A 19,695-nucleotide genomic window follows, 5' to 3' on the forward strand; every position below is an offset into this window, starting at 1 on the left:
TACATCCTGTGTATGCGGTGCCCCTGGAAACCAGAAGGGGCCATTGGATTCCCTGGAGCTAGAATTACAAAGGTTGCAATCTATCATGTGGGTTCTGGGAACTACACCTGGAGAGATAGCAGGTGTTCTTAACCACCAACCTATCTCTCCAATCCCAATAATGGGAAAGGGTTTAAGAAGCTCTGGTCTAGATGGTATCTTGCTCAGGGATAAAAACACACCATCTTGGGCTGAAGAACTGGCTCAGCAATTAAGAACACTTGTTGCTCTTACAGAGGAACCAAGTTCAATTCCCAGCACCCACATGGCAACTCACAACCATCCATAACTAGAGTACCAGGGGATCTGATGCCCTCTTTCCCGGCATGCAAGTGGAACACAGACATATATGAAGGCAAAACATAATACATAAAATACATAATTTTTTGCTTTGTTTTTTTTTGTTTGTTTGGGGTTTTGTTTTGTTTTGTTTTCTTGTTTTTATTTTTCAAGACAGGGTTTCTCTGTATAACAGCTCTCGCTGTCCTATAATTAAATTTTATAGACCAGGCTGGACTTGAACTCACAGAGATTCACCTGCCTCTGCCATCCGAGTCCTAAGATTAAAAGCGTGTACCACCACAGCCTGGCAAAATACATAACTCTTAAAACACACACACACACACACACACACACACACACACACACGACCCCAGCCTCTTTCCCTCAATGAACCTTAAGTAGACTTAAGGAAAAACCAATGCACTCACTTTCTAGTTCCCTTTGAGATGATCTGGTATGCCTGTCTTATCTCATGCTGAATGTCCTGTCATGACTATAAACAGATTTACAGGAGTGACAAATCCTTTCATGCTTACTAGAGTAAAGCACAGGAAGGTGCAAACAGGCATTAATGAATCTGAACATACCAACAAATGTAGATCAAGGTCTGCTATAAGAAAGAACTCTTTCTGTAAAAGGAGAACTAGGGTAACATTCAAATTCTAAAAAGCCTAAGATTCTAATTCTTCACATGAAATTTATCTAAAATATAAATTAGGATGATCAAAGGAAAAAATCAAATAAAAATTTGTTTCTCTAGCATAACATCAGGCAATTTAAAGTTAGACCCTAACCGTATTCCAATAGGTAAGGTAGAATTCAATTTGGAAATTTTTTTTTTTTTTTTTTTTTTTTTTTGGTTTTTCGAGACAGGGTTTCTCTGTGTAGCTTTGCGCCTTTCCTGGAGCTCACTTGGTAGCCCAGGCTGGCCTCGAACTCACAGAGATCCGCCTGGCTCTGCCTCCCGAGTGCTGGGATTAAAGGCGTGCGCCACCACCGCCCGGCTCAATTTGGAAATTTTTAATAAATGTATAAAAATTTTGGCCAAAGAACAGCTATGGTTTTACAAATATTAACTTTAATATTTTATAGATAAAATCCTAATATTATAGCATTCTGTGCTGCCATAGTAGTGAATATTCATTTCAAATATTTAGTAGATGAATCAATCACCAATTACACTACATTTTTATAACTATCATTCATCAGCTGTGTTGTGCAGCATTTATTATTTAGGTTTTATTTCAATTCTTACGCACATTTTTAGATCTTTAAAAACCTTGGCATCACTAAACTTCCTTACCAACTTACTCAAACTGCCCTTTATAAACACTCCCTCAAAGAACTCAGTGAAAATGTTACATGAGACTAATTTTATAAAAAATAAGTTAAACCAAAATATTGTAGCCTTTTTAAAATTTAGCTTTGAAAAATTGAATATTAAATACAACTAAGTACAAAAATCAAGTTATCTTCCTATTGAGGAACCATTAAGAACATTTACCAAGTATGCTCTAAAAGTCTATTAATAAAATTAGTTCTCTGGAACTGGTTAGATCCCTGGTCAATTTAAGCCATCAATCCGTACACTATTTAGTACATTACTTTAAAGATGGTGTCTAACCAGAACTACATGTATGCTCTAGAACACTCCTTGTTTGCAACTATTTCTTCTTTTTGCTACAATACTATGGGGACCAAGAAGTGAAATATGGTGATTTGAATGAAATGTCCCCCTAGTAAGTCTTGGACATTTGAATATTTGGTCCCCAGCTGACGGCTGTTTGGAGGAAGTACGTCATTGGGGGTGGACTTTGAGTATGCTCTCTACTTCCTATTTGGTATTTGAGATGTCACAAATATTAGCTTGTATCACCATCACCTAAGAGGCTCATTAAGCTAGATTGCTGAGCCTAACCATCACCTCACCAAGCTTCCGACAGAGTAGCCTTGTGAATTTGTATTTCTGACAAGTTGGTGGTTGGTGGGTGATATTGATGCTGAAGATGGGGATGGATAACAGAGGATGGTCTCAGATGCATTTCCCTATAAGCATGCACCCCTGCAGGATTTTCTTTGCCACTGAATAACTTGAATTCATTCCTGTCTAAATGCTGCCTACTTATCCATCCCTGCATCTGAAGACTGTCAAAGCCTTTTGAATTTTTAAAGAAGCAGTTACCAAAGAACAAACAACAGAACAGTGAACGAACAAGCCAGTGAAACCATTTTTCTCTTCATGAAAATATGACCTTTCCTAGCCAACCAGTTCAGTTGCCCTGACAACTCTATCACTAGGCAACCCTGCATATGATTAAAACAACCCACAACTGATAGAATGCATATTGCCTGGAAAACTATAAAGACCTGATCAAGACACCACACTTTGCACTTCCCTGAAATGGAGCCTAGAAACTTGCTAGTTATGAGTTGTTAGTTCCTGTGGGTCTGAAGCTATCATCTATAGCTGTGCTGTGTGCAAGTCACCTTGCTCCTGAGCCCAACTGCTATGCTAGACTGCCACAAAGATCATGGCAGAAAAAAAAAACACCTAGGCCAGCTCTGATGCAAGCTGTCACTCTTGTCCTGTATGTTTCTGGTATCAAGAGTGGTCTATAGCCACACAGTACTGGCGCACACCTTTAATGCCAGCACTTGGGAGGCAGAGACAGGTGATCTCTGAGTTCAAGGCCAGCTTGGTCTGCAGAGTGAGTTCCAGGACTCAGGGCCACACAGAGAAATCTTGAAAAACCAAAGGCTGTCGGGGAGCCATAGTTGTCTATTTTCCAGAACGTTTCACTAACCCCACCTATCTCTAGGACCTGATTCTTCATCTTATCTGCTCCAATACACCATTCTAAAATAATCCATTTATTCTCATATTATTGCTTTCTCAGCCCTTTATCCTGATTTCCCTTCATATACCTGATCACCTACGGAGATCGCATTAATATAATGCAGGGGTTTTGCTCCAGTGTTGGCTACAGGACAAGGTCTGGCCTCCTCTTTGTGTTGTTGTTTCTAACACCGGCATAGCAGGATCTCAAACCATGCCTAGTGTACGAAGGAATATCTCCACATTCCCTCTTACCTCCACACTGAGATGCTTTTCTTCTCCTACACAATTTCCTATCCCATCCTTTCATTTTCTCACACATCGTATTTCATACCTCCTTTATGTTCTCCACAGTACTTAAATAATCCATTTCTATTATAAATGAAACCCCGTATTTCTGGTCTCCATTTGAATAGTCTATGACCAACTTAATAAGTGGCAGGTTGTAAGAGGCAAAACTGTTACTGAAGAAAAAGGCTAAGTATTTTGAGTAAACACTGTAAGCATGAATGATGTAGGCTAAAATTAATTGCTTCACCTCATGCTTTGATAACCTCATAAAATATCATTACTTATGTATTTAACCTTAGTCTCTAATAACCTAATTAATTCTAATTACAATTTCTAACTATTTAGTTTTTTTGTGTGAATGTGTGTGTGAGCATGTATGTGTGCAGGTGCACATGCAAGAGTATACATGTGCACATGGAGGCAAGTTGACAACTTAAGGCATCATTCCTCAGGAGCTATCCACACTGGTTTTTGAGACATGGTCCCCATCAGCTTGGACCTTGCCAAGAAAGGTTGGTTGGCGAGAAAGCCTCCGGATCCTCCTATCTCCATTTCCCCAGAGCTTGAAAGTAGCATGTGCCAACACACCTAGCTTTGGTGTGTGTTTGCTTGTTTGTTTTGCTTGCTGGTTTGGTTGCGGGTTTTGTTTTGACTCAGGGGTTCTCTATGCAGTTCTAGCTGTCCCAGAACTCTGTAGACCAGGCAGGCCTCCAGCTCCCAGAGATCCACCTGCCTCTGCATCAGCAGTGCTGGGACTAAAGCCGTGTGCCACCCCTCCCAGCGACAACAGGCTTTTCACAGGGGCTCTGCCGACCAAACTTGGGCTCTCATGCGCGCATGACCAGCACTTCAACAACTGAGCCTCTCTCCAGCCCCAAACTACAGCTCTCTGTTTAGTGAGTGACTTTATAACGGGAATTTGTGTCTGTTACCTTAAATACTCTCCTCTCTGCAGTGCATGCTGCACTGATGACTAACTGTTCAGCTGCAAAACTATCTCTTAATAAAAGAGTAAGTGCAGAGTAACCATCTTCACTCCAAATATTTGAAAAAGAAAGACTAAAAACTCTATACACCTAAACTTAAACCTGAAGGTTATTTTATATTATATTTTGGATGGATAATACATTGAACAAAAATCCATAGCTGCATAAATATATTAAATAATAAATTCAATCAATTTTTATTTTAATATGCACTACACATCTAACTAACTATAAAGGAATGACCAAAGAGCTGAATTTTTCCATTCACTACTTTTATAGTGCATTGTAAACACATTATTGTTTTTCCACTCATTGGGCTTTATCTTCTTTAAAAATCTATATAAGCCAATAAATTATAATTATATTCCTAAAATATGAATGGAAACTACAAGGAATTTCCCCAAGGGAAATGAATGAAATAAGTTTTTCTTTGTTTCTCACTAGAGACATAGGAATGACTATGTGGGCCACCTGTCAGAGACAGACTGACTCGCTGCTTCCCTAGTGAGTGAGGCAGTAGCAGGGCAATCCATCACGGCAAGCACACACACTCCTACAGCCTGTGGGCTAATTCAGTTATGTCTGACATAGATCTGAGATGTGAGATGCTAGGACCCACAAAAATATCTTTCAAAACCTAATTAAGTCCCTTGTATAATAGTAACTGAAAGCTTTTTCCTATTACAGTACTGATTTTAATCAAGATCATCTCCCATAAGTAAAAGTAAACTTATTTATGATATATGAATAGATTTAGAATCATTATTAGTTTAAAGGATTTTTACTCACTAAAGAAACACAAATGCAAACCTATAACATGAATCTTAAATGGTCTTATAGATAGTGCCAGCTATTGGAGTGAATTCTGAAAGATCAGAGAAGCAGAACAAGTCACAGCCAACCTCACCTCAACAACTCCTTATCAGATCCTGTTTCCACAAAACTTCAGACTGAAAGCTTCTGAGTCGTCACCAGAATGGATTTCAGCTGAACTGCTGCTGAAAGCCTAAAAACTTAAAAGCCTCTAGTTCCTGGTCCTCATGCCTTATATACCTTTCTGCTTCCTGTCATCACTTCCTGGGATTAAAGGTGTGTGTTTTTCTCAAGCAAGACAGGAGATCTCAAGTACTAGGATTAAAGGTGTGTGCCACCATGCCTGGCTGTTTCCAGTGTGGCCTTGAACTCACAGAGATTCAGATGGATCTCTGCCTCCTGAGTGATAGGATTAAAGGTGTGTGTGCCACCATTTTCTGTCCTCTATGTCTATCTAGTAGCTGTTCTGTTCTCTAACCCTCAGATTAGTTTATTAGGATATACAATATATCAAACCACACAAACCCACAAAAAAATAGTTTAACTCTAATTTCCCAAAACACAACAGTTTTTTTTAATGCTCTCAAAGTGGGAGAAAGTTAAGAACTCCACAGCTCTTTACCACATTAACTGAAGTCTATAATACAGCACAAACAAAAATGGCAACAACTTTTTCATTTTAAAACAGGCTTTAGAAAACTAAATCCCACAGTGCCCTCTGCTGTTTTCTTTTTTTTTTTTAAGTTTTATTCACTTTTATCCATGTGTGTGCACATGCTTGCATACCCGCATGTGATCTGCATGCAGGTGCCAAAGAGGCCAGACAAGGGCATCAGATCTCTTGGAACTGGAGTTATAGGCAGTTGTGAGCACTGTGGTGGGTACTGTGGGTACTGGAACCAAATCCAGTTCCCCTGGAAGAGCAACATGCACAATTAATCACTGAGCCATCTCTCCAGCCCCCCACTATTCTTGCTGTCTTTTAAAGAAACTAGAACGATCTGGAAGATGAATGCTAGTTACTAGACTTCTTTTTAAACTATACACTCAGCTTGACCAATGAAAAGAATACACCTGTATAAATGTTTAACATATTAAAATTTTCATCCAATACATAGGTAACCTCTTCCATGTATGACTAGTTCATATTTAAGTAACTATAATATTCTATTATACTCCCCCCCCCCCCACCAAGCACCAAGCTGTTTTTCTTACTGGATTCTTTTATAACTGACTTCAGGAGTTGAGGAAAAACAGAAAAGAGAAAAATTACTATTCTAAGCTGTCTAATTAGACTTAAGGTCTACTCAACAGGGGAGACATCAAGCCTAGTACTAGAAACCTAGTCAATGTACTGGGGCTAGTGAAGTCATGGACATGAGAAAAGAATCTACTACTGCCATTTGCTAGAAAAGCATAATTCCTTACTATATTCTAAATATTATTCTTATAGCCATAGATAAGTGTATACTCCTCATCACAGAAGACTCTCTTTACACCAAATGGAAATCATTACAGAAAGCCAGAAATGGAGAGAACAGATTATGGGAGCCAGCCCCAACAGATGCATCTATATCATAGCTCCTATATCTTGGCTTAGAAAACATTGAAGAAGAATGTGCAGAACACCAAGAGTAAGAGCCAGAACACCAAGAAGTCATCTGTGAAACAGCCTCTACTAGAAATGGCTGCATAAACAGGACTGGAACAATGGCTGCATCAATGGACACGTTAATGTGGAAGGGGGAATTTTTCATAGGGCCCCATCCATAGACAAAGAATCACAGACAATGAGTTCTGGGAGGAGAATTAGCCTTTCCCAGGAAGGAGACCCCTTATTGGTTGTCCAATGCAGTGTTCAGCTCTGAAACCATATACACACAAACAACAAAATGAACTCAGTAAGTTGCACTTATATACTTGTATACAAACATACATACATACATACACACATACATACATACACACATTGCAATAATAATCAAAGGAAAAGAGGCTGTGACCCTGGGAGTGGAAGGGCAGTGGGAAGGGTTGGAGGAAGGTACCTGAGAGGGGCTAGAGAGAGGAAACGGGGGGGGGGATGTAAAAATACTCTTGCAATTAAAAACATATTTTAAGACAAAAAATTTACTGTTGTAAGACAGGTAGAAACTCCACAAGAGAGTAAAGTATCTTGAGATTTTCCAACAGCTGCCTAGAAGGCAGGCCTACAGCAGTAGAGAAGTAAGTAAGTGTATGTACTGTGGACGCGCATCTTACTCTTGGTTACATACAGTAGGTCTCACCTAATAAATAATAAATGATAACATTTTACTATCATTACTGGGAAATATATTTTCAACAGATTATTTCCTCATTATTTCTTCCCTTTAAATATCAATGTTATGTATGTTTATGAGACACTTGTAGTATTAGTAAATAAAATGTATGTAATTATAAATAAATACATGGTATTAGAAATACACACTAATTTTTTAATCATCTATGGAATGTGATCCAAGAAACTTCCATTAGAGCCATGGAGATCAGTTTGTTCTTACTATCAGATCCAAGTCATAGAAGAAAGCGTTTCATTTGAGCTGTGGTCACAGAGGCTTAGAGTCCATGACCTCCATAGCAGGGAGCACAGCAGCAGGCAGACACCGGAACAGTAGCTGAGAGCTCACGTGCTGAAATGAAACCATGAGGCCAAGAGACAATGAGAATGGATGAGTCTGCCCCCAGTAATACAGCTCCTCTAACAAGGCCACACCTCCTAACCCTTCCAAACTGTTCTGTCAATTGGGGACCAATTATTTAAACATATGAGCCTATGGGCGCCATTTTCATTCAAGCTACCACAACGACTATACAAAGCCCCTACCACACTGAAATGACAAAAAAGAAACCAAAAAAGAGGTGAGAACTTTATTATCAGTTATTCTAGTCAGTTAGCTATGCTTTACTTTCTGCTCTTTTAAGAGAAATAGATAGATGGATGATCTACAGACAGTAGGTGGGGATGGATGGATGGAACAGTCTGGAGGATGGATGTGAGTAAGAGAGAGCTAAGCACCCACAATACCCGGGTTTGGATGCCTGAGACAGGAAAAGCAAAGAAGATGGCAAGCAGCTGTCCTAGTAGCAAATTAATCAGCGTCCCCTCCGCAAATGTGTCTTCTCTACTTCCGTAACTCTTCATATTACTTATACATGTTTTCTTCCATATTTAATTTTCTAAAGGAAGAGATTTTAATCACTTTATATGTCATCAAGTGTTCATTACTTATCAGATACTAGATACTGAATAAATAATGACTGAATAATTTTTTTAAAATCTACATGCCTCCTCCCACTCCCCAAAAAACTGTTCTTTATTTTCTTCTAGTACTGAGGATCAAAGCTAGGCTCTGTGTGTGCATGCTAACATGTTGCCCCTGAGCCACATCTCCAGCCCATACATGACACAAAGCAAGCCTCCCTCTGTGTACAGCAGAAGCCCAGGTTCCCTCCCTCGGGCTAATTAAAGGGAGAAACATCCATCCTCACCAGCAAGGAGTCAAAGGTTAAAAGAAAAGCTATTTTCCAAAGACCAGCATAAAGTGAGAGGATCGTGTTACTAGAAAACACTTTCATTCTTTATGTTTATTCTTTCATCTTCTCTTTTCTAAGTGGCCTATATTTTTAAATACAAGTTTTTTTATTTTCCTAATTTTATTTACATGCCTATTTCCTCAAAAAAATATAAAGGAAATTGATTTTTTTTTTTAAAATAAAGAGACTATCTTAAGGCTTAGTTTAGTGTTAGTTTGTTGCATGAGAACTTAATGTAATAATTAACCCATAGATTTGAGGTCATCTCACCCAAAGTGCTGTTGTTTGTTTGTTTGTTTGTTTAAGTAGTTTTGATCAACTCAACATTTGCGTTAAATGAAGACCCACTGATGGTCTGCAGATTAACACAAATTCTTAATGTCCCTTAGCCTCTGGATTTTGGAGGGTGGAGAAGAATATCCTGGCAATTAAAAGGTTGGATACCAGCAAAAGCACTAATTTATCCATGATAATAAGAGTGATATTTCACAGAAGAAAAGGGAGGGGTAGGGAGTAAAAGAAGAGAGGAGGAAGGGGCAGCAGAGGGAGAACTTAACATCTGCGACACGCTTTATGTTAGCGGTGCAATGCAAATGTTCTACCTGTCAGAAGAGGTAAGGGCACTGTCCGAGTTTCCAGGTAGAAACTGGAGGCCCACACAGGTTAATAACTTCCTCAAGAATACAGCAGGGGCCACAACAGCTCTCACTCCAGAACAGATGCCTTTAATCAGTACACTGTATGGAGTCCATAGGTCTAATGCTCATCAAGCTTTAAGGTACAACTTTATGTGAACTGTTTTAGGCCCTACCACAGATAACACTAGAACCAAAACAGCTGGGAAAAAAAACCCTAGACACTGCAAGAATCAGAAGAAAAAGGTCAGTGCCCAAGCATCCATAAAAAAGGTATAAAATGGCTAAGAGTCACTGAGGATATGAGGTTGGATATCAGACTAGATAGAAGGAAGTAAACAGCACAGTAGAAAGAACCGGAGTTACAGAAACTGTTCAAGGGCTGAGATAGCTCAGGGTGTAGAAGCACTTGCTATGAAAAAAAGACTTGAGTTTAGAATCACAGAACCCACACAAAGCCTGGCACAGTACCACACATCTATAATCCCAGTGCTTCTAAGGGGAGAGGGGAAGAAAGACAGGAGAATCCTTGGAAATGTGCAGTCAGCTAGCCTTGACTACACAGCAGCAAATGAGCCCCTGTCTCAGAACAGCAGGTGAGGACCCGCACCCAGGGTTGTCCTCAGACCTCTGACCCATGCACTGTAGCTCATATGTACCCACACTCACAGACATGAACACACATATACATAACACACACACACACACACACACACACACACACACACATATTATTCACATATATGCAAAGAAAGAAAGAATACAGGGGGGGGTGAGTTAGTTCAAATTTGGAAAAAAAAAAAAAACAGAAAGGATAGAAACAGCTTTCATGGCAATTAAGTTGGACCCTGAGATAGAGCAGGATTTCATAGAATAGAGAGAAGGGAAGAGATTCTCAAAGGGAAAAAATAACAGAACAAAGGAAAAGAGTCGAACATAAAATAACTGTTCAGGAGGAACAGTTCTGGATAACAAGGTGGGGATATGTAAGAGAAAGACACAAACCAGCAGGCAGGGGACTAAGCTGCAGGCCTTTGGGCAGTGGACTCAGGAGTTTGAAGCCCTGCCTTTACCTAAAATATATGGCCAGATCTCCAGGAAAAGAACAAAAGAAAGCTGGACTGCCAATGAAATGCAAGCTGGGAACCATTAGTACATAACTGTGAAAATCACGACAATAATGTCGGTGAGCAAAAAAAACAGGTAACAGAGTAGCTTAAGCGGGGAGAACAAGGGAATCCATGGCTGATATGTGGAACTGAATGGTATTGTAAAATAAAAGGAAAAAAAAAGAGTAGCTTAAGCAGCTGGGTTCTTGTGAAGCTGGAAGTAGTAAGTCCTCCCAGCCTGCTCTGTGCTCCTCAAACTCATCCTTCGTGCTGCACACAATCACTGCCTTATGTGCTTCTCCTCTGGAGGCTCCTACGGTAACAGCCAAGTTCCATTCATCTTCATTCTGCCAGTGTCTGGCTTAGCGAAAGGTGCCATATGACAAACATGTGCAGAACACAACATCTGAGCTGTGCTACAGACACGACTGAAGAACAGGCTGGATTAAGAATAAACCCTGCTTCCCAGAAGCCTAGAGAGATGAAGTAAGTGGACTGTTGAACTCTCAAGAGAAGACACTACCCATTCACATCTACCTAGATTCTAAGACATGGACTAAGCTACACTTCTTGGAACCTGAGTCACTAAGTGGCACTGGGTCCACTACTCAGAGGCCTTCTCTGCCTTCTGTTTATTCCCCAGCTGGGCAGCTGTTCCTGGGGACAAACTTGGCCATTCTGACCCTCGTTTATTCTGGCTCGGGTGCTATCCTTTTGATCCTCCGATGGTAACAGTTGAGTTAGACAAGGGGTAGTCCTTTCTCAGTCTAAGTCACATGCTCTGGACCAAATTCCAAGAATGTTCTGCCCAAGGAATTATAGCACCTAAGAATCTGAAACACAAAAGCCTCCTGGTCAGGTTCGAGAGTATTTTACCCCCACTGGAGGCCAATAAGTCTAACAGAAGAGGTGAGGGTTCTAAGTTAGAGGCAAAGTGCATTATGTGTGGTGCTGTGAGCATCCCAAATACTCACAGCAGCCCCCTTTTCCATAAGTCTTACAAGAATAAAGTGGGTGATCAGTGGGTTACGTTACAGAGGAGAAACAAAGAGCTTGCGGAATCACTGATTTTAAATGGTATACAAACCTCCTCTTTGTTGGAACAAAGATCTCATCTCTCATGGTTCCTCAGTATAAATATGTGGTGGCCCCCAAAGGGAGCAGCACTGTTAGAAGGTGTGGCCTTGCTGGAGGAAGCGTGTCACTGTGGGGGTGGGCTTTGGGGCCTCTTTTACTCACGTTTCCCTCAGTGTGACTATCAGTCGACTTCCTGTTGCTTGCGAGAAGTAGCACTCTCAGGTCCAGCACCACATCTGCCTGCATGCTGCCATGCTCCCCGTCATGGTGATAATGAACTGAACCTCTGAGCCACCCCAATTAAATGTTTTCTTTATGTGAGTTGTCGTGGTCACGGTGTCTCTTCACAGCAATAAAAATCTGAACTAAGACAAAATATTACCTTTTAAAAAAGGTAAAAATGTTGATGTCTTAAAATCTTATCAGAATATCCTGAGAGATATAAATAGTAGACTGTGTGGGTTGAACAATGTGCCTTAAAAAGACATGTAAAAGTCCTAAACCCCTAATACCTGTGAATGTGGTGGTATTTGAATATCAGACCTTTGCAAATGTAATTAAGAATCTTATAATGAGATCAGTCTAGGATGGCTTAGAATGGCTGCTATAAGGAAAGGGCAGATCTGATGAAAGAGGGGAGGGCCACTATCTAACAGCATTAAGAAATGCCTACAGCCAGAAGACAAAAACAATGAACAGCTCTCCCCAAAATCTCAGACAGACCCAGCACCAGTGACAACTTAAGCTCCAACTCTTAACCCCCAAAATATGAGAATAAATTCCTGTTGTTTTCAGTTTCCAAGTTGTGGTGGTTTGCAACGGCAGCCCAGGAAGCCATGATTCCTGGGACAGGTGTCTCCTAACACTTCATCCTCCACTTGTATTGTGCTTTATACACTGATTGGCATTTCCTCTGCCAAAACTCACAATGATGTCAACCACAGATTAAAGAAGTCACTAGGATTCCTGCCAAGAAAAGTAATTTAAGAATATCAAAATTCCATGATGCCACCTAAATTCCTAGATATACAGCAGGATTTGGCTGTGTCTTTAACACTCTGACAAATTTACAAAAGCTACAAGTTTAAGAAAAAAGCTGTAGGTGTAGCAAGTGGCGGGCACTTGCCTAGCATGCATGAGGCCCTGGGTTCAATCTTTAGATTTAAAATCTACTTGGTAGGGAAGCCAAGAAGATGGGCTGGACAGATGGCTCAATATTGAAGAGCACTGGTTGTTCTTCCAGAGGACTAGATTCAATTCCCAGATCTCACAATGTGTATCACTCCAGTTCCAGGGGCCTGATGCACCCTTCTGGATTCCAAAGGCACCAGGCACAGATATGATGTACAGATATACATGCAGGCAAAACAGCTATACACATAAAATAATGTCTTTTTGTTATTGTTTTTAAATCAGTGGATAGTCATTTGGCATATGTGAGTAGGTAATGGCTGTCATGAGACATTATGAGGTGTTTCCATATGTCCCATTATAAGATCCAGCAATGTGTAGCTTTTTTCATTACACATATACCTCCTCTGTATTGGGAGGGGACATAATTAAGAAACACTAAGTATGGAAGCTAAGAGAATCATGCAGAATTCATTCATAACTATAACAGACCACTGACTGTCCTTACAGAAATTCCAATAGTCTCTGTTTTGGACAGATCACATTTGTCAAGGGCTACAGAGGCACTGGAAGATGGGCCCACAGCAGGCAGTGGTGATGTACACCTTTAATCCCAGCACTTGGGAGGCAGAGGCAGGTGGGTCTCTATGAATTTGAGGCCAGTCTGGTCTACAGAGAGACCTCCACGATATCTGGGGCTACTCAGAGAAAGTCTATCTCAAAAATAAAAGTATAATAAATAAAAAGTGAAAACTAAGACAAAAAAGAAGATGGGCCCCATTATGATCATGCTCAACTAGTGTCACTTATATCCCATGTGCAAATCACTAGGGAGAAAAGTGTTATGGTTTGAGAGTGAATGTATAAAGGTTTAGTTGCCAGCTGATAGACTTTAGAGAGGTCACTGTATCCTGAGTGGCCTAGGTGGACAAAGAAGGCTGGGGGATGTGCTGTGCGATATCTTTTTTTGGGGGACGGGGTGGTTTTCGAGACAGGGTTTCTCTGTAGCTTTGGAGCCTGTCCTGGACTAGCTCTGTAGACCAGGCTGGCCTCGACGGTAAATAGAAATTACTAGAGATAGTATGCTGGTTAGTGTTTTGTTAACTTGACACAAGCCTCGGTCATTTGGGAAAAGGAATTTCAATTGGGAAAAAAGCCTCCATTAGAAAATGCCTCCATTGGCCTGGCAGTGGTGGCACATGCCTTTAAACACAGTACTCAGGAGGCAGAGCCAGGCAGATCTCTGTGAGTTCAAGGCCAGCCTGGTCTACAGAGTGAGATCTAGGACAGGCACCAAAACTACACAGAAAAACCCTGTCTCAAAAAACCAAAAAGAAAAAAAAAAAAGAAAGAGAGAGAGAGAGAGAGAGAGAGAGAGAGAGAGAGAGAGAGAGAGAAACAGAAAGAGAGAGAGAAAATGCCTCCAGTGAGCAGCACTCCTCCATGGACTCTGCATCAGCTCCTGCCTCCAGGTTCCTGCCCTGCTGGAGTTCCTGCCCTGATTTACTACAGTGATAGGCATTACCTGGAAGTGTAAGCTGAAAGAAGCCCCTGCCCTGCCCTGGCAGCTGCTTTTGGTCATGGTGTTTCATTACAGCAAAAGAAACCTAAGACACGGAATCTGTATTAAGATGATGAAAAGGCTTTGGGTTCATACAGTGCGGATGACTGTTATAACACTACAAATCTAAATGCCACAAAATGTGTCGTAGTTACTGTTCTATTGCTGTGAAGAGACACCATGATCAAGGTAGTTTACAAAAGAAAATATTTAACCAGAGGCTGCTGACTGCTCCTGAGGGTTAAAGTCCACGGCCATCACACTGCAGAGAAAGGCAGCAGGCAGGCAATGGGGCAGTGGCTGAGGGCTTGCAGCTAATCCAAAGCAGCAGGCAGAGAAAGAAGAGACTGGGCCTGGTGTGAGCTTTTGAAACCTCAAAGCCCACCCCAGAGATACACCTCCTCCAACAAGACCATACCTCCTAATCCTAAACATCCACCAACTGGGAACCACACATTAATATATGAGACTACAGGGACCATTCTCATTCAAACCACCACAGGATGCAAACTTATAACACAGTTAAAATGATGAATATGTTCTTAAATATGTTATCCCAACTCAAAAACTAAGGTAAGTCTGCCAAGAAACTTACCCATATAACCAAACAAACCAGATATATTTCTATTGCACTGATTTTTCTAATCCTTTTTGCAAGGCCAGTGGGCTTATTGCATACCTCTTCTTTTTATTTTGTTTGTGGGAATAGCTTTTCCTAAAAATATCTCTTGCTTTCAGAAATAAAATTTTGCCAGATCTTGCAACCAAGTTAATAATATGCCCTGAGACCATTTAAAACTATATACTTGATCTGTTTCCCTACTATATATTCACTCTGTTAACTTGCCTTTCAAAAAACAATATAACCCTTAGAACCTAACTCTGCCTTGGACTTCACAAGCAATCAGTTTTTATGACATAAGCTAAACTCTGATCTTTAAACTATGCATTCTTCCATGCCTCAGACTCAGAATAGTTGTGTGTGTGTGTGTGTGAGAGAGAGACAGAGAGAGACAGAGAGAGAGATAGAGAGACAGAGACAGAGACAGAGACAGAGATGGGGGAGGAGGTGGCAATCATTTATTGAAATCAGCCAACAAGTTAAAAGTAATTTTATAGAACAAGTATCTACCATATGGAAGCAACATGTAGATATAGTTTAATAACATCTCTCTGTGGTTTTAAGTATTACTCTGGGTCATTTGAGGTCAGTAAAATAATTCCTTTCCTTGTAAGAGTCTGCTAAAATTTTCTGTAAAAAAGCATTCCTCATTTTTTTCCCATTCCATGTTTTTTGTGCTATTCAATAAATATTGAGAAAAGCCCTTTGTTAGGGACAGACTTCAGACAAAGACAACAGACAGAAGACAGATGGGCAAATGGATCAAAAACAAGGCAGATGGAGGATACAAGGAGAGAGGGGAGGTTTCAAATTTGGGCTCGCTTTTGGTATACTCCAAGAGGAAGAATCTTTTTCCATCTGTTATTGCTATACTGATATTTTTTTTCTGGATTTTTTTTTCCTTGACTGGTCCTGAAACTTCTATTCACTCCATTTCAATGTCTTCTCTTTCCCCATCTTTTCATTAGGCTTCAAACACAACTTTTTTAAAAATTAAAGAAAAGAAAAAAAAAACCTCAGCAGAATAAAAAAGTTAATATCTGCCCATACCATCTTCAAATCTGCCTTCCTAACTGAAAAGGAAGAGCCATCAAGAGAAGTAAGAATCTGGTCATAGGAAGGAAAAGGATTCAGCAGATATGAGCTTGACCTTAACGTGGACAAGCTGGGCGTGGTAGGACACAACTGTCATCTCAGCACTTCACAAGAGAACTGAAAAAACAATAAATAAAAATGGTTCATCTCAAAATAATTACAAATGGCCATAGCCAAAGGCATGGAAAACAATCTATGCATTAGAAACGGCAAAGAAACACCTTGTTACAAATATGTGCCACATGCAGTAGAAAGCTAAGGGCCCATATGCTTATTCCTGCAGTTTGTTACAATGTGCAGCAGCAACAGAAACATTAAAGCCAGAGCAGCTATCCCTGTCACTAAGCATCTGACAATGACAGTATCTAAAAAACAAAAGCACAGAGGCAGGAGACATTGGTCTATGGGTAAAGCACTTGCCACTCAGGGGAAAGACCTGAGTTCAAATCCCCCGAGCCTACAAGAAGAAAGGCTCTGTAGCTGAGACTATAATCTCAGCACAGGGGCCCCTCACTGTGTAATAATCCTTCTGTACACTGTAAAGATTTGTCACTCAAACTGGTTTAATAAAACGCTGATTGGCCAGTAGCCAGGCAGGAAGTATAGGCAGGGCAACCAAACTAAGGATGATGGGAAGGAGAAGGGCAGCAGAGTCAGAGGAGATGGCCAGCCAGCCACTGAACAAGCAGGACGTGCTAAAAATGAGGTAACAAAGCTGGAGAGATGGCTCAGTGGTTAAGAGCACTGACTGTTCTTCCAGACGACCCAGGTTCAATTCCCAACACCCACATGGCAGCTCACCACTGTCTGTAACTCCAGTTCCAGGGAATCCAACGCCCTCCTACAGACGAACATGCAGGCAAAACACCAATGTACATAAAATAAAAATAAGTAAATTATTTTAAAAATGAGGTAACAAACCATGAGCCACATGGCAAAGCATAGACAGAAATATGGGTCAAGTATAAGAGTCAGTAACAAGCCGGAGCTATTGACTGAGCATTTATAAGTAACATTAAGCCTTTGAGTAGTTACTTGGGACTGGGCAGTCAGGACAGGAAACATCCATTTACAGTCCTTAGCCTGGCATATGCAGTAGCAAAGTAAGAGACCTGCCTCAAGAGGACTACAATGTGGACCAACATCAAGGTTTTCCTCTATTCTCCACACACATGTATGTACGGGGGGGGGGGGGGGGGGGGGGGGGGCGGCTTAATTTTCCTGTTTCCTTAAACAGAGGGAAAACACTATTAAAATCACAAAGCTATCTCATTAAATAAAAATGTACAAAAGGAACTTTGGGGCCAGTGAGCGGCCAGCAGCTTAAACACTCTTCCTGCAAAAGCCCACAGACCTGAGTTTGATCCCAGGAACTTAAAGATGGAAAGAGAGAAACAAAGTTGTCCTCTCTCTGCCATATTCATTCCTGACAGGTGTGTGTGTGTACACACACATACACACTTTTATCTCAATTACTTTGTAACTTAAGAACTCCTTTCTGAAAGACCCCCGCTCCATTATGAGGACATGGGGCGTTGGGCCGATGAAATGTCCCCCCCCAATAACTTAGCCTAAGAAACGCCATTCTGAAGGAATCAGAAAAACAGGAGTTCACAGCCGTAGCCAGCCACCCGGCCTTGAGAGAGATAACTATGGCCAGCCATCCGGCCTTGAGAGAGATAATTGTGGTCAGCGGCCTTGGGAGAAAGACAGTTGAGTTAAATTAGGATATTTTATGGCGGGCCCCTGGCCTTGAGGAATAAGCAGCTGGCCTGGGCAAGGCCAGATCAGCCACACACATACGACCCCAAGTTCACCCTGGCCTTCTTTGAAACAACCAATAGGGACCCTGTAACTATGCTTCTTGCTTCTGTAACCGCGCCTCTGCCCTGGAATCCCATAAAAAGTCCCCTTTGCCCTAGGAAGGGGCGCAAGTCCTCCGAGAGACTTCGCCCCGGGTACCCGTGTATCTAATAAACCCTCTTGCTTTTGCATCTGATCGGTGGTTTCGGTGTGTTCCTTGGGTTTGGGGTCTCTCCTGAAGGAAGATCTCCTCTGGGGGTTCTTTCACTTTCAAGCCGGGTGGTGGTGGTGGTGGTGGTGGTGGTGGTGGTGGTGGTGGTGGTGGTGGTGGTGCACACCTTTAATCCCAGCACTCAGGAGGCAGAGGCAGGCGGATCTCTGTGAGTTCAAGGCCAGCCTGGGCTACCAAGTGAGTTCCAGGAAAGGCACAAAGCTACACAGAGAAACCCTGTCTCGAAAAACCAAAAACAAAAACAAAACAAAACTCCTTTTAAATAATACCAGATTTTAAACTAGAATATTACTTGATTACATAGTCCTTAATTCCATGGGCACTACTAATACTATAAATTACTAATTTGGGGCAAAATAACTTAAGGAATTAATGTGGTTTGATATTTGAAGAAAATGTTGAGTATAATACTGTAATTCTTATTTGGGAGGGGAAAGTAAATCAAACGTTTAGTAAGCTCTAATGTGTCTTATTTTTAACTGGTCACTCTTTAAAGATTTAATTAAGATTAAGGGGGAAAATGCCTCTTGGCATATATTATTGCTCAGCTTTGAACATGATTAGCTTACAAAACAAATTTACAAATCAGCTTTGCTCATTCACCATGAACAAACCGTTTTCAAGAATAAACACATTTTCTATGCAAACAGGAAAGAACAAATTAACGATTTTCCTTAGAAATATGCTTTTTGTATGTACAAAAAGTTAAACTTGCAGAATACCTAAATATTTACCCTAAACAATAAAAAGCCTGGCGGCGGTGTCGCGCGTCTTTAATCCCAGCACTCGGGAGGCAGAGGCAGGCGGGATCTCTGTGAGTTCGAGGCCAGCCTGGTCTACAAAGCGAGTTCCAGGACAGCCGGGGGCTCTGTTACACAAAGAAACCCTGTCTGGAAAAAAAACAAACCAACAACAACAAAGAAAGCACTAAGTAAGTCTTGCAGGAAGTCAGGTTAAATAATCATGGTCCTGGCTGAAAGGTTTCCTGCTGCGGCAGGCACGTCCGAGTCCGCCTGGCCGGCAGAGGGCGCCGCAGCTCCCGGGCCGCCCTGGCGCCAGCCCCGCCCCCGGCCCCCGCGCTCACCTGCAGCGGCTGCACTCGGGCCTGCGCTCGGCGTGCTCCACCGGCAGCTCCCACAGCCCGGCGGCGCCCGCGGGAGCCGCCGCCAGCGGCGCGCTGCCCTCGGGCCGCTCCTCCTCCTCCTCGTCCGGCGTCGGCGACCCGGAGGGCCCAGGAGGCCGAGGCACGGACTCCCCGAGCGTTGGCGACTCCATGTTGGATGGTACGAGCAGGCCGCCGCATTGAGGGAGCGCCGCCGCCGGGGGGCGCCACGCGCTGAGGAAAGCGGTCCGCGCCACGCACGCAGGCGCGCACGCACGTCACGTGAGGGGCGGGCCTCAGAGGTGACGTGAGGTCCCGCCCCGTTGCAGAATGAAAGGAGCCCATTGGTCAGGGCGGGAGTGCTTCGCCTATAGGCAGGAAGGAAGGCGTGAGCTAGGTGGCTAGGCTGGTAAGAATAGGTTTCCTGGGGCCGGGAAGGGAGTCACCACCTCCAGAAGCCACCCAGACACCGAATCTTAGTGCATTTCTGTGCATCTAAAAGATAAAC

The 19,695-nt window shown here is 42.0% G+C and overlaps 1 protein-coding gene across 1 annotated transcript in view; it reads right to left on the reverse strand.

Moving 5' to 3' along the window:
* Nucleotides 1–19,439, reverse strand: part of Dtwd2 (DTW domain containing 2) — a 57,329-nt gene extending 37,890 nt beyond the window's left edge. The window contains exon 1 of the mRNA XM_028871804.2: nucleotides 19,170–19,439. Coding sequence (XP_028727637.1) covers nucleotides 19,170–19,360 — 191 coding nt within the window. The 5' untranslated portion in view covers nucleotides 19,361–19,439. The remainder of the gene's footprint in view (nucleotides 1–19,169) is intronic.
* Between the last annotated feature and the right edge of the window lie 256 nt (nucleotides 19,440–19,695).

The sequence above is a fragment of the Peromyscus leucopus genome, chromosome 19 (assembly GCF_004664715.2).
Source record: "Peromyscus leucopus breed LL Stock chromosome 19, UCI_PerLeu_2.1, whole genome shotgun sequence".
NCBI classification, from domain to species: Eukaryota; Metazoa; Chordata; class Mammalia; order Rodentia; family Cricetidae; genus Peromyscus; species Peromyscus leucopus.